At 43.4% G+C, this 15,662-nt stretch overlaps 1 protein-coding gene across 7 annotated transcripts in view; it reads right to left on the bottom strand.

The window, feature by feature from the left end:
- Nucleotides 1-15,662, bottom strand: part of EPHA5 (EPH receptor A5) — a 192,951-nt gene that overhangs the window by 138,591 nt on the left and 38,698 nt on the right. For all 7 annotated transcript variants that reach the window (XM_058024732.1, XM_058024735.1, XM_058024734.1 and 4 more), the window contains exon 3: nucleotides 10,295-10,958. In XM_058024732.1, coding sequence (XP_057880715.1) covers nucleotides 10,295-10,958 — 664 coding nt within the window. The remainder of the gene's footprint in view (nucleotides 1-10,294; nucleotides 10,959-15,662) is intronic.

The following is a 15,662-nucleotide window of genomic DNA, read 5'->3' as shown; positions in this document are numbered from 1 at the left end:
CTGCAGCAAGGTCTCTCAGTGTTATTCCTGCCAGGCTCACTAGTGCAGGCACCAACAGGATGGTTTCTTTCTCTCCCTGGTACTAGCTAGACTCTCAGTCTGGACCAGAATGCCTGTGCACATGAATGATCGATGAAGTCTCCCGAGCATAAGCGTGTCTCCACATCTGCCTGTGTGGGCCCACGCTGCCCTGACCCAAGCCATATCTGTAGGCATTATCCCTGTCTAAATTCCCTGCTGACGGCTTTGTTGAAGGATGCTGCTGCTGTCACAACACAAGAGCAGGTCCTAGCTGCTGTGACACTTCATTTGTCTGGGCAGCAGCAGCGCCTGGAAGGATGACTGCCCTGTTTTAGTGGAAGTATGCAAGATAATCAAGGCCAGCTAAGCAAACTAGTTTTGACACATTAAATCATGCTTGAACTGTGAAAGCAAAGAAAAATAATGTAAAAGCTCTTCTAAAAAAAAAATTACAAATAAATAAATAATATGGACCAGTCTTGTGCCCAGGGAGGGGAAAAAAGCTTTTATCTGAGCCTGACTGAGGACATCAGATGGGCAGAGAGGGAAATATTATTTTGCAAGACAGACACCTGCCTTTTTCTTCATAGGTTTGTGGCGTTTTACTTCTATAAAGAGTCTCTTGCTGATCATCTGCTCTGGCAGTAAAAGAGCATCAATTGCTCAAGCAAAAAGCAGACTCAAAATCAGGTAGGACAGGAAGAGTAAAATCACATCACCCTTCTGCTTACCCCTTACCAGCACTCTCATGTGCCTACAAATGCCCTGACCAACATCTGACTTGGTACTGGAGGGTCCCATGATTACTTTTGCTACAGTACGCTGTGAGCCTTAAGCTATTTTTGCCTCATATTCCCTCTGCAGGCACTTTGCTCTAGACATTGCAGCCTGCAATGACAACACTCAATCAGCTGCCAGTCAAGCATTGCAATGCAGGAAATCCCAGCAGCACAGGGCATCTGTGGACCTTGGCAATTATATATGGCATCTCCCCATCATCCTGGACCTCTTCCTCCCTGCTGTGAATTTCTTCCAGTAATTAACATGCCCAATTGCCTTGGATTTATACTAATAAAACACTGGCTCCTGTCCCAAGATTCCAACATTGCTGTCGCTTCTTGAACCTGCCAGAGCCCCAGCAGTGGTGAAGCCCACACTCCTAGCTCTATTACTGCCTGGGCTGCAAGCTCTCTGAGAAGCAGTTTGGAGCTGGGAAGCTGCAGACTGCAGGTTGCTTCCACCAAATTACAAATTAGCACATTCCCCATGCTCTGCAGTAATTAAAAACCTTCCTTTCCAGGCAGATTTCAAAGGCAGCACTGTGACCCCTGTCACCACTGCAATGGGATGACAGACTGCCCAATCTGGTGTAAGCCCTCTAATGTGTTATTTGTGGAATTAGTGCTGTACCAGAGCAACTCCCAGCCCGGGCAGGAGACAGTGATTTCACCTGGGTAGCAACCATCACTTGGAGTTCAACAAAGATCACGCTGGCTCCCTAGACAGGCTCCCTTTATTGCAGTAATACCAGTCACACACATGCAGAGGGACTGGACAGTCTGCTGGGGCAGGGATGCTTTTTAATATACATGCAGAATGTCTGGTAGTCAGTAATGCTGATGTTTTGGCAGTGAAATGAACCCTTGAGTAGAGATGGATTCCTTGGCACAGCTGCCACACTAGGCAGAGCATCTAGGTGATGTGAGAGTCCTGTTCAGAAAGTGCACCTCCAGGCCAAGTGGTTTTGTGAAAGAAAGCACCTAACTGAGGTACAAAAGCAAGCCTTTTGAAATGACAATTTCTGTCCAAATTCCATCTCTAGAGGAATGTTAATTTCATTGTTATTTCCCAATGAATCCACCTGGAGAGGAATGATCTTAAAAGGGCTTTAGGTTAGTCTAAGGGCATGAAAAGAACACATGAGATCAAGCACAGCACTGATACCCAAAATCCTGGTTCAGGCTCTAGTCTCTGAATGACATTGAATAACTGAGTCTCCAGCCCAAGGCTGTTGTTTGTAAAACCAGGAATAGTGACTCTGACCTATTTCACAAAGTTGGTAGTTATAGATCCAACAGAGGAAAGCCCTCCACATGACCTGGAAGGTGTTTTAATAGTCTGCATTAACTGTTTCTTTCCTCACAGTGAAAAAACCCACTTCTCAAGTGGCAGCAAAACTACTCACAAGCTGGTCAAAGCCTCCTGTGAGGACTTGGCTCAGGATACCCCTCCAAGTGTCACCGCAAGAATGGGTCACATCTCAAGCCAGCACCACCCCAGCCACACTGGCCAGGCAAACCTGTCAGGGAGGCTGAGCCCACACCATCACTGCCACAGCAGGCTCTGTGAGGAGCATGAGGATGCAGATGAAGGTGCTCTGCTGATGTGCATCCTCTCCCACCCATCCTGCTTGCAGGAAAGTAACTGTGGGCGGCATGAGGAGGCATGCAGGCAGGGATAGTCTTCTTTCAAACCCCCCAGCCAGGGAGCTTGTCCTGATACTGCCACTTACTGTGGCTCTTAAAGCCAGAGTTTTCAGGAGAAGGGAAGTAGAATTTTTCTTGGCATTAAATTGATTGACTGTCATTTACAGTGAGAAGAAAGTTGTCATCTCAAATCCCAGTTTTTCAAACTTCAGTGGTATTTTTAAGGACATAAATTTATAAAGACAGGTGTATGAAAGAAATGAGGGACATCCACAAGCCTTGAATTGCCTCTTTTGTCTTGGTTTGTTTCGGTTTTTTTCTCTAATCTGTTTTGTGTATACATTTTGGGGTTTATGTAATGCCTACCCCTCTGAGTTTGCTCCAGTATTAAAAACCTCTTAACCACCCTGAGGGAAATAAAAAATGGAAGCTCATCAGAACCATGTTCAATACAATCTTAACCCTATGTTGTTCATACATAGATTAACTTTTTCAGTGACAAAAAATGAACAATCTTCCAGCAAAATGAATGGGTATATCTTTTATCATGAAGAGCAGATTCAACTCTTTCTACAGATATACGTATTGCAGTTTCATCGCTCTTCATTCTACTGAACACTTACCTTGTAAAGGATACAAGTTTATTCAGCTAAAGAAATAAAATAAAATATAAGCTGTGAATCTGTCCATACAAGGCACAATTGTAGCCTGCTTTTGTGGAGCCTGGATTTCAACCTCAATTTTAACCCAGAGCAAGTGAAAATGGTCAAGATGTAAAGCATGCAGAGAGGAAAGCTTGTTATTGAAATGTCAACACATCATTAACTACTGCTAAGTGTTTCTAAATGAGAAATACAAAACCGAAAACCCAAATTATGAGCAAAACAATAGTACCACTTCATTTTAATGCCCCATATAAATTAGGTGGAATGAGGGTTCTGACAAACGAGCTCTAGCAGACCCTTGGCAGTTGGAGTGGTTGCAGCGACCCTTCTGCCACAGATCACCATCTAGGGAGAGTGCCCCCAGGCCAGGACATCAGGACAAGCACTCCACTGATCACATCAGTCATGGGCAAGCGATCCAGTTTTACAGAGCCAGCAGCAGCTTCCAGTCCTGGGACAGAGTGGGCAGCTGGGCACAGCTGTATCTTAAATCAAGGCAATTAAATTCACTGCGTTGCCAACAAGCATTCATGCACTTTATCCGTAGTGGTTTTCCAGAGTCCTTAATTGTTTCAAAAAACCACAATTAATAAGTAAGCTGTTTCCAAGCCATTCAAAATCAAAGCTGGCAATCAAAGGAATCTAACCACACCATGGCCAACACTCCTTTTGTCCTACAACACCTCTAACAAATTCCCTAATCTACCAATGGATACAGTATCTTCAGGAATGATAAAACCAAACAAAGGAAGCACTCAAGTAAATATAATTTAGTTTTCTAGGACCAGACTAAAAAGCATACCCTAAGATCTGTCCCAAAATATCTGATGGTTAAGAAGCAAACATGACCTTCACAGTTTACACTTCTGAAACCATTTCCAAACCTTATTTTGTTTGCTCAATCTACACTCGGCGAAGGGAATAAAGTACTTCTTAACTGTCCTTCTGAAAGGTGAGTGCACAGCAGCCAGACTGCAAGGAGCAGGAAGGTTAAGTTGGTCAAAGCAGCAGCCTGAAAGCATCGCTGCAGAACAAGGAAAAGATCTTCAGTCCTTGGGGTTATGAGTATACCAGGTAGTGCAGAAAGTTACAGCTCATTAGTAAAGCACAAACCATTGCACATAGATGGACACCGTGCCTCCTACGAAAAGGAGGGCAAATATACCCACACAAACCAAAACAAAGACAGTAATATTTAATCAGTCCTGCTGCAACACAGTTTTGATCTGTGCAAAACATTTCCCTGCTCTTGTTAATTATTTCAGCTGCAGAACAAAACACCTAAATATATACATGCACACACCTCTCTACAGAATGAAGCCCATTCTCCCTTCAGTGACAACTGCATTTTGCATTCAAGTGACTTTCTTTACATTTGAAAAGAGAATACACGTTGTGTGGCCAAAAATTCAGCTATTCTGACACTGGTTGGGTTTGTGACTAATTAAAATTAACTAGGTACTGCAGTTCATAATTATATAAACACCTAGCATGCTATATTCCCAGCCAATTTGGTTTTAATCAGAAAAACGCACAAGAAGTATGAATGATGGGCAAAGAACTCCCTGGAGGGGCAACTGTACTTCCAGATTTAGTATTCTCCATATACCAAATATTTCCATCACTGTTTTTCTTGCCATGTAATCACCTCCCAGTAGAACAATTAAAAAGAGATTTTTTTTTCCTTTCTTTTTATCATCCCTGGACTTTGCTTGCTTTCCACTCCCCTGCAAAGGTAAAAGCACACTTGCCTTATCCACCTGAGTCCCAGCTGGGAAGTCTCCCACAAGACAGGCAGGATTTAGCAGTATGCTGCCTTTCCAGCATAGGTAACAAGGAGGAGAGGGGGGAAGAGAGAGAATTCAGCCAACATGAGGCAGAGAGGCAGGCAAGTTGTGGAATGGACTGAAGAAAAGTTGCCCCCCTACTGCAGGTCTATCAGGCGTAAAACCAGAAACACTGTCTGCTCTGGAGCAAAAGACCAAGTTTCAAAATAAGATTACCCGTGCAGCAGCATGTTTCCATTTCTAGAAATAAGGGGATAGGGAAGACAATGGCTGAGGTTCTGCACTGTGTCACCTGAGAAAACCACACATAATATGCAAATACACAGGGTTTTCTTTATTGTGGTATCAGCTGTCTCTTTTATTCACATCAGGTCTCTGGGATAGCTGCTGTGCAGACTCAGAAACACAAGAGTTGTAAAGCATGGCTCTGCCATCACTCCATTTTAAGTCCTCAGCTGTCTCCCAGCCCTCCACAGCTGGTACCTTCTGCTCCTCACCAGCCAAGGGTCACTACCTGTGGCTGCTCACTCCTGCACAGCCTCCTGTTAATTGTAAATAAACAATTGCCTCTGAGTGTCCTTCGAGTGGCGCATCAACGGGATGGCAATCACTGCTCTGGGAAAGTGCCTTCAAACAGCCTGCACTGATTGCTCTGCTTTTGGAGGAAGATGAGGAGCTCTGCTTCACCCCCAATCAGCCAGCAACAAAATCATCCAGAAACTGATTCAGCAGGTAAACTTCTAAACTACATAAGCTAGGTGTCAATTAGTTTTAATTAAGTCCAAAATAAATGACCTGTGAACACAACATTTTTCTGCAGCCCTTGTTTTCTGTAAGAAACTCATTTCTCTTGGCAAGGGCTCAGCTAAATCACAACACAAGTAATGAACAATCAGCAAAAATAAATATGGTTTTGTAAATGCATTGAGGTATGTTCAGCAAAGTTGATTAAGGGAAAAATAATCAAACAAACATCAATATTTAAGACAGCAGAAGGACTTGAACATTCTAGACAGGTTTTATCAAAAAAAAAAAAAAAAAAAAAAAAATCCAGGTATTTTTTCTGGTAGCAGCTCCTTTCCAAAACCACACACTATACCCCAACCCACCTTTCCTCCAGCTCTCAGTTTCAATGTTCTTCCTCAGAAGACATCAAGGGTGAAGAAAGACATCACTGAGCTTTCCCCCATTATTTTGTCCACCTCTAACATCTTTAGGCTTGTGTGTATACCTGCTAGCTAGCTAAAACCAGCTGTACTTTTTTGATGTCTCTTCAAGTGGCAGCATGCACTGATTCTCGGAAAGGAGTGTGTCATGACCTCCTGACCTCATTACTCACCTTTTCACTTTGGTTCTCCTTCTGCAGAGTTTTCTTTTCTTCCGTTTTTTCTTTACTCAAATATTTAATTTATTTGTGCTTCAGCTCTGAAAAAAGATCAGGCTCTGCAAATCAATTACATTTGCAGCCCACTGGACACTACCAGGACCTCACCACTGCAGATGTTTTTGGCTTTCATTAGCTTAACATGTCAACATCCCCTCTCTTCCAGCTGCACGGGCCCAGCTGTTTTTAAAGGCATAAAAATAAATACTTCTTGCTGCTCACTGAAAACATATTGGGCTGAAGGTGAGGATGAATGCAAAGAGAAGTGCCAGAAGGTGCCCTTGTCACACTATTAATTTCCTACACAAACCCCAAAGGTTTGAGTGCTGATATTTACAGTAACCAACTAAAATTAAAGTTACAACAAAACTCACCTATGCCAGTGCAGGAAGAGGAAAGCAGAGTTTGGGCAGATATTTTTTTTTGTCAAACCCCTAAATGGGTAAAGGGAGAAATGTCAGTGGCACTACACCAACTTTTACAGCATTTTTGGATCTGTCCCTCACCTTTGGTTGAGCATTGCCTGCTAGGGCAGAGACCACCATTAGGAAACATGAAACTGGCCAAGCAGACTTTAAAGCAGGCATTTTCCTCAAGGGTCCATTCAGAAAACACCATCTGAACTGAGGCAAAGCCCATAACCATCAGTCCTTTAGTGCTACCAAACCACCACTGAAAACCAGCATAGAAATTCACAGAGCAACTGCTTAAATTTCTCTTATTAACTAGCACAGCAATATATTCCTGTGAATAATGAACCCTCAACACTGGTCCTTTACAAGCACGTCCTAACACAGTCACAATTTACCTCTAGCTGTCCCTAGCAGTTGCTGATAAATATGCCATGTTGCCAAGAGGTGTAAAAATCCAAATAGTTTGAGTTTTTTACAGTAACTACTACCTAGCTGCCTATACTAATTGACAGAGTGAGCACATTATATAAGGAGATTAGACCATGTCATATTTACAACCTCAGAGTCCCCAGTGAGAGAAATTGCTCAGCTGTTACTGTCAGTGCCTTCTTCAAACAGGAACCCTGCTGACAAGATGATGAATTCAGAACATCATTGCCAATTAATGATTTGTAGGCAGAAGGGATTTCAATAGTTCCCATATGTTTGTGAGGATGACTGGGATTTACATCACCTCTAATAAAAGAGCGTAGTGTGCTCTGTCCAGACGTGACACTAGGGATTGGAAAATGTCATCTTTGCAGGAGAAATTTTAATAAACAAAGCCAGGGTTTGTTTCTTCTGGTTTGAAAATGTTTCCCAAAGCACGGTGATGAAAAAGCTGCTTACTGAGTGAAAGCAAACTGGGAGACTGCTTGCAAGATGCACCCAAGTGATTTACAAACCAAAGGTCAGAAGTTATTTAGGTGTTTGTGAAAGCTACACAGCAGAGTGCCAAGACCACCATTATGTCAGCCAGGAGCATGGAGTGCATTTCCTTAGCATCAATCAGACTGTGAAAAAAAAAGTTGAGCGTTTACAAATACATAGGACATTTCTTGGTGTTACTTACTTTGCTCAGGGATGCAGAGTTTAATTTCACTGCCCTAGAAGACAGTCTCATCTTTGTGAATGTAACAATAACCAAACCAGAAAGTGTTTTACTCACATGGGATATCAACATGAACTCCCATACATGCTGGATACAGACCTCCTGAACTGCCTGAGGCTGAATGCCTCCTATCAACAGAGCATCCTGGAGCCAAGCAGCAGGGAAAGCTTGGCACAATGACCTGGGGTAAACACAGGACATCCAAATGGGGCCCTCAAACAGAACTTGCCATAGGCACTCAAGTCCCATTGATTTGGTGATGGAATTTAGGGCTACCCCACACAAAAAAAAAAAAAAAAAAAAAAAAAAAATTACTGGTTTTAACACCTCTAGAGCAATAAAGTGATAAAAATCCTGTCTGTAGGTGAGAAAAAGAGCAGTTTATGTGAATATACCTTAGGAACAGAGCAGAGATAAACCACCACAAAGCATCTTTACACTTCTTAATTATGATCACAGTCCTACCCAACACAGTCATAAATTGAGAGGCCACATACTGCCCTCTTAAGAAAAACAAATTAAAAGAAAAGCCAACCTAGACCCAAAACTGGAAAGCACAACCTTTAATCACTAAGGTCTTCTGAAAGCACACCCCAGGCTGCCATCTCAACACTGCAATCCTTCTACAGGCAGCCCAGCTTCTTCAATGATAGTCTCAGGTTTCTGGTTTAAATCTGTATTTTTTTGATTTTGCTGTTTTGGTTCATAGCTCGTTTTTTTAATAGTGGTTTTTTTTTTGGGGAGTGGGCTATTTTTTTGGTTGGGTTTTTTTTTGTTTTTGTTTTTTCCTTATGAGACCTCTAAGTGTGCTTTGAGAAATGTAGCATCAAAGGACAGGACTTGAAGGGTGACTAATAGAGGACTCATTTCCTCCAAAAATTCTAGACCTAGCACCAGATCTATGTCTTGTCATTTTGTGACGTGGTATTTTCTGCCATAATTAAGTAAAACCTTGCTGATCTATCAACCAACATCCCTCGTCTGTGACAGTCTGTATTTCCTCAACTTGGAATAATGTTGATCTTAGCTCCTCCATTGTACAGTATCAAACATGGAGTCAGTCTCTTCTCCCCCCCCCCAAAAAAAGGAGAAATATCTTTATTAACACAGGGAAAGCAAAATCAAGACAGATTTTGCTTCATTGACTACATCTGTTGAAAAAGGATACTATTCAGGTCAAAAACACCACTCCACATGCTGTTTAGTAGAGGTTTCTCCAACACAAACACTTCTCTCAAACATTACATTTTTTCTCCATGTCAACCTTTGAAGAGATTTGAACTATCTTCAGGGTCACAAGCTTGTGACCAAGGACTAAAGGATCAAGACCACAGTTTGCTGTGGATATGCACTGATCTATTCTTTGTACTGCACTACAAACAATAATCAGTGTCTGGAGTGAGGTGAAGAGAAAATGCAACACAGACTTCAGCTGAAGTGGAATTCCTCTGCCTTCCCCACAGTATCTATTACAATCCATTATTAAGTGTCTGCAAAGACAAGCCAATTGAGATAGAACCGATAACCAATACGTATTAATTTTGCAAAGAGCAAACTGTATTGATATCATTGTTTACCTTCTCTTTTGCAAGCAAATTAGTTTTAGGCTACCTGCTACATTTTTGCAACAGAAGGGCAAATTTTATAAATAAGCATGTAATACAGCAAACCACAAAATGATATTGTACACTCAGAGTACACTGTTGTTCTTTGTAAATATTCTTTTTTAAGTCTTGAGCTTTAGATACTCTAGATCTCTTGCACAAGGCCTCTGATGATTCAGGAGACTATGCTGACCAGCAATCTGGGAACTTCAGCCATCTACTTGTGGGAAAACTTCAGCACATATGGAAGCATTTTTATCAGTGGGGCTTTAAGTTTAACTCTGAACAGCCGAGCAGCTTTGTATTAAATTATTTACCAGAGAGGAAAATCAATCAACTCACACCACATCAAATACCCAGCCCCCCATAGAGTGATAAAGACAGAAAAACACACTCCTCCAAATAAAAAAACAAAATGCATCTTCTATAGAGAGATTAACTTCAAACATTCCTGGGTACAGTCCAGAAAATAAAGAAACCGGGCTTCTAAGACTCATAAGGAAAACCTGATACTGAGGAAAAATAACATAAATCTCTAAATAACAGATAAGACTACAATTGCCTCGTGGACCCAATAGTACAGTGCTCCAAAGGTAATAGAAGAATGCCAGATTCTCCTTGTTGGCAGCACCAGAAGCACCTGCACACGGGGTGTCAAGTGCCATGACATCCAGCCCAGGCCTCTGTCTTCCTGCTGCAACTCTTACTCAAAGGACCTCGGTGGAAGTGAGAACCTGACCCACCACTGCCAACTCAACCAGGCACAAAAGCCATGGAAGAGAAGAAAGCCCAGCTGCCCACCCTCTTGGAAGCTCAGCACAGCGCCCTCCCTGCCAACCCTTACCTTGGCAGGTGTTGTTCTTCTCCTCATAGCCTGCCTTGCACAAGCACTTCCCGATGGGCACCAGCCATTCCCCCTCGGCGCTGCAGTGCATCTTGGGTGCCTCCTCGGTCACCGAGTGGTTGATGCAGACACCCGACACCTCCAGGAGCTGCGAGGAATCCGCCCCCGTGATGGTGTCGGGGAAGCGCGCCAGGTTGCGGATCACTGACGGGCACTTCTTGTAGTACACGCGCACGGAGACCAGGGCAATGCAGGCGCCCACGTCCTGGAAAGCCAGGTAAAATCCCTTCTTTGTCAGGGGCCCAACGTCCCGCACCTCCGTGTTGAGCTTCATCACTCTGTCGCCGAGGTCTAACTCGGTGAAGCTCTCGTCAGCAGCAATGGTGTCAATCTTGATGTACTGGTTTTCTTTGATGTTCCTCCCATCTTCATCATCGGATTCAAAGTAATACATGTTGAAAGTCTCCTTGCAGGTCCCAAGTCCTCCTGGAAGGCTGTTACAGTCCCTCAGGGTGAATTTGAGCTCGATGAAGATGCGAGATGCCCCCTCATTAGAGATCCAGCTGGTCAGAAGCCAGTTGTTCTGATTCTGTTCCATTACCTTGCATACTTGGTATGTGTGTATCGGAGCGTAGTTTTCATCCACCTCGCCAATTTCTTCCCACTGTATAAAAAGGAAAAGTACTTTTTAAAACAGTCACAACTCTCAGCTTTCCCATCTAAAGAGCATCTTGGGTTTCAGAACTCAGAACTTGCAGGGGAAAGAAATGTTTTAATTGCCAAGCTTTCTGTACTAGAGGCTTGATACATTCCTGGTAAAGTCAGATAAATGATCCTTTATAAATAGAAAAGGATGCTAGTTAAAACCCTTTGTTTTAGACAGTTCAAAAGTGGGAAAACATATTGCTGGGTTTGTCCACTACTATTAAGTTAGGAAACAAAACAAAAGCAGATGGGGCCATTTCTGTGAGCTTTTCCAATGCATCCATGGTTCGTCTGTCCCCATGCCCCCAGGCTCCTTTCTACCACATCCTCAAATCACTGCCCCACATAACGAAAAACACACTTCTACAAGCTATTCTCCCCCACCAAACACCATGCCAGAAAATCAGTGGAGTGATACACTAAATAAATGAGCCTTTGCTATCCCCAAGTGCACTAGTCAGTGTAGTTCTTGCTCAGGCGAAGAGAAGATTACTTCCAATACAGGTTACAGGGAACTGCAAATCTTGAGCTGTTTATGTGCTACACAGATTTTTAATCAGAGCTTCAGGCAACTTTTTTGCAGTTTTGTGGGAATTGCAGCAACTGTTTGTTCATTTTATTTTAGCCATGCTCTGAAGGGCAGCACTTGGAAGAAACGTTTCTCCTGGTGCAGCTCAGAGTCAGCAGCGTCACAACTGTGCCTACCACAGATACACATTAGAGTTTGCTCTGCTTTTGACGACCATAGTATTGCATTAAGAGATTAGATTAACCATCTAAGTGCAGCAAAGAACCCAGGAGAGCCAGTGCTGGTTTCAGTTTTGTTCCCTTCTACTTTTGACCCACTCATCTGCCACCCAACACCTGCTCCATCCTCTGCTCAGCATTGCTGCACACACCTGGTCACAGCTGAGGATGCAGCACAAAGGAAACGCACAGAGCATAATTCAAAGGTACTCCTGTTTCAGGCTGCATATCTTCTAAGGGCCAAAGGCCAAACTTTTTCTGTGGAAATACATCCTGAGATACTATTGAGAGTGTTCTCAGCCCAGATGCCATTACTGAAGAGCTGAGATAGAACACCCTCAGAGTCAATGTAACAACAAGATATGTTTTTAAAATGAAACTGTTGTTCTCACATTTTAAATTAAAACAGCAGCAACAAGTGACATGAGAACCTAACCTGATGGTACAGTCAGAAATGAATTGCAAACACCACCATCAGAAAAACATTTCTTCTCCTGCCTAGCCAGGGATGTGAAAGTGGGGACTCGTGCAGGAAGACATCCCCATTGTGATGTGCAGAGTCCACATGCACCACCAGTCTTCCAAGAAAGGAACCTAACCCAAAGACATTTTTTCCATGGCAAGTAGGACTTTCATTTGTAACCCTTTTTTGTATCTCTTGTGGGCTTAAACAGGCCACAACCCTGATTAAGATGTAATTGTCACTGGGCAGCACCACAGAATTGGACAAAGATGTGTCTGCAGTGAAAGCCACGCAGATCTGTGCAGGATTCATGCCTGACTTTAGGAGAGGCAATTAACAATTACCAGGAGAGTGACTGAGAAAAAATAAAAGTATGCAACACAGAATAATTCAGCAGCTAGATTTTCTATGTTCCAGTAAATAGGAAGGGTTTGATATATGAAATAAGAAGCAGGAAAAACACCATCCATCAACTAGCATGGTTAATTTGAGTAATAAATATACTGTACATATATACTTCCAAGTGAATTTGTCTAGTTTCAGCTAGGATAGAGTTAACCCTCTTCATAGTAGCTCATATGGAGCTACCTTTGGGATTGTGCTAGAAACACTGTTGATGACATAGAGATGTTTCAGTGACTGCTGAGCAGCACTTACACTAGTCAAAGGCCTTTTCTGCCTCACAGCCCATCCCACCAGCAAGGAGGCGCTGGGGGTGCACAAGAAGCTGGGAGAGGACACACCTGGGACAGCTGATCCACATGGCCAAGGGATATTCCAGGCCATATGGTGTCATGCTCCGCACATAAAACTGGGGCAAGAAGAAAGAACTGGGAACAGGAAGAATCATGGCATTTGCTTTTGCAAGTCACCATTATATGTGAGGAAGTCCTGCTTTCATGGCGATAGCTGAACACCTGCCTGCCCATGGGAAGTGGTGTTCCCAAGGAATATTTTGGTTTACTTCACTTGTGTGTGTGGCTGTTGCTTTACCTATTTTAATGTCTTTTCTTAACCCATGAGTTTTCTCACTTTTACCCTTCTGATTTCTCCCTCATTCTTTGCAGGGAAAGTGAAGGAGTGGCTCTGTGGTGCTTAGCTGCCAGCTGGGGTTAAACCACAACAGTCCTTTTGATGGCCAGTGTGGGGCTGGAAGGGTTTGAGATAACGACAGGTTTGATCTGAAGGTGCTAGATTGAAGTTATAGCTGTTACTGTTGTTGAGCTATTCATTGACTGGCTCCTGGGCTTGCCATGGGGCTTGATTGCCTCACTGCACACCAAAGCCTGGGGCTTGTAAGTGCCTGCTCCTTGGTTCTGCTGCTTGCTGAACTGCTGACCATGTTACTCTGCCAGGCCTGGCCACATCCTGATGTCAGCAGTGACAGAGCACCAGGCTGGCAAATGCCCAGGCCATCCCTGATGTGTCTGTGATGCTACACTGGATATGCTGCAGCTGCAGTGTGAGCTCAGGTTGACAGGAATGTGACCTGGGGTTAGTCCATGTGGGAGAGCAGCCCTAAGCAGCTGTGGATCCATTCCTGCTGGAGCAGGTGCATCTCAAAGCATCTGTGGCTGTGGTCATGTTGGTGTTGCAGCAGGTACACCCCTGAAGAGACTGTGGCACATAGACAAGGCTCCACTTTGAGCAGGTAAAATCCTAAGGGACTGAAGTCTGTGGCTAAGACCAAAAAAGGAGCAGGAGCAAAGAGAGGAGTTCATTGCAACATTACCCCAAATGGTCTGGTCCATGAACAGGAATTGTAATGAGAGTTCCACCCTGCTTACCTGGAAATGGCAAAACACCAGCCAGCCCACGGGAGAGGTAAATTAATTCCTTGGTTTGCTTTGCTTGTGCATGCAGCTTTTACTTTACCTATTGTAGCATTTTTATCCCAAGTCATGAGTTCTCACTTTTACCCTTTTGATTTGCTCACTCACTGGGGGGAATGAGAGAGGGGCTGTAGGTGCTCAGCTGCCAGCTGGGGTTAAAGCATAATACTATATAAAGGTGAAGTCCTATTTTTATAAAGATGGTGGTGATTCTCCTTTTGGTGAAAAGGGAGAGTAACCCTCCACTTCCCACAATCCACAGAGGGGTCCCTGCCAAACCAGCCCAGGGGACAGATGAGCACATCCCAGTATTGCCCAGGAAAGACATAATGACTTTAACTTTGCTTTTTTCTGGCTGAAGGTCCAAGGATCACTCAAACAACTGCTCACACCAACAAGCATACATGAGTAAGTGTTAACTTCCAGCAGGAAGTGGGGCAAAGCATCTCAGCACTGGAAATGGCTCAGACCAGTTTCATCACATGGAGATATTTATGGATGGCTGCAAGGTACACAGTAAAACGCTGTGCACCATCTAAAGAGCATTAGTGTGTATTTCTTTAACAGAACTGACATTTACAATGACTGTGATGTTGCAGTAATATCATTAGTGACCTAACTTGAAGGCATGCTGAAAAACATCACTTGACTTTTTTCATACTTGCCAGGTCAGTTTTCAAGGACCCAACCGTGATGCTCCCCAGAGTTATGCACTTAAGCTCATTTCCACTGCTGCTTCAGGAGTTGTGCTTTTGGGAGCGAGTACAAAGTTCATTTGTTGAAAAACAAAATGCTGTGATTCTAATGGTTGCTTTCATGCACTGAGAGCACTAAACACCATGAGGATAAAGGTCCAAGCATAAATACATCAATGAACTGTGCCAGAGCCTTATCTCAGCTGCAAGAAATGGCACACGGCCTAACATCTCCGGCTTCAAGATGTGCTGCACTTCCAGTACTGCTCCCCAGATCAGAGCAAATCCTGCCATCACCACCTGCCATCAAACCTAAAGCAATCATCAGAGCATGAGAAAGGGGAGGTGCTAATGAGCTAAGGCTGCTTATCTCTGTATAATCCTAAAGGGAAAGTCAACTAGATTTTATCAGAGCAGCCAGTATTGTGCAAAATCTCTGCTCTATCATTTAATCTTCTTCTCCCCTATCTGCATGTAGGACTACACCCTTTCCTTTCTCTTCAGCTGGATCTGCCTGCACCCAGAGACTGCAGGCAAGCTGCCACCCTTCTGTTTTTACATCCCTCCGTGAGATGGAGATGCCAGTAAGAGCCCCTGCACCTTCTGCCTGGTCCCAGCCTCCTAGTCACTACAGACCTCAGAGAAATATTTCAGCCAGCAAAGAAATACAAAGCACAGGATGACATGCAGTGCCTTACAGTTAATGAGAAAGAAATCCCACCACATTAAAGAGACAGCATCTAGATGAAAATTACTGGCATGAAAAAAAATTAAGTACAACTGAAAAATTGTGTAATGTTATAATTCCTCTCTGCAGCACATTTTTTTTGATATATAAATCAACCCCATCTGCAGGATTAAAACAAAAGTGCAACCATTAATTTGGTGGTAAATGTTTTCTCTACATCTTTAATAGCCCTAAGAAG

Source organism: Melospiza georgiana, chromosome 5, assembly GCF_028018845.1.
Source record: "Melospiza georgiana isolate bMelGeo1 chromosome 5, bMelGeo1.pri, whole genome shotgun sequence".
Taxonomy (NCBI): Eukaryota; Metazoa; Chordata; class Aves; order Passeriformes; family Passerellidae; genus Melospiza; species Melospiza georgiana.
The sequence above is the reverse complement of the archived record's forward strand: the minus strand, read 5'-3'. Positions and strand labels throughout refer to the sequence as shown.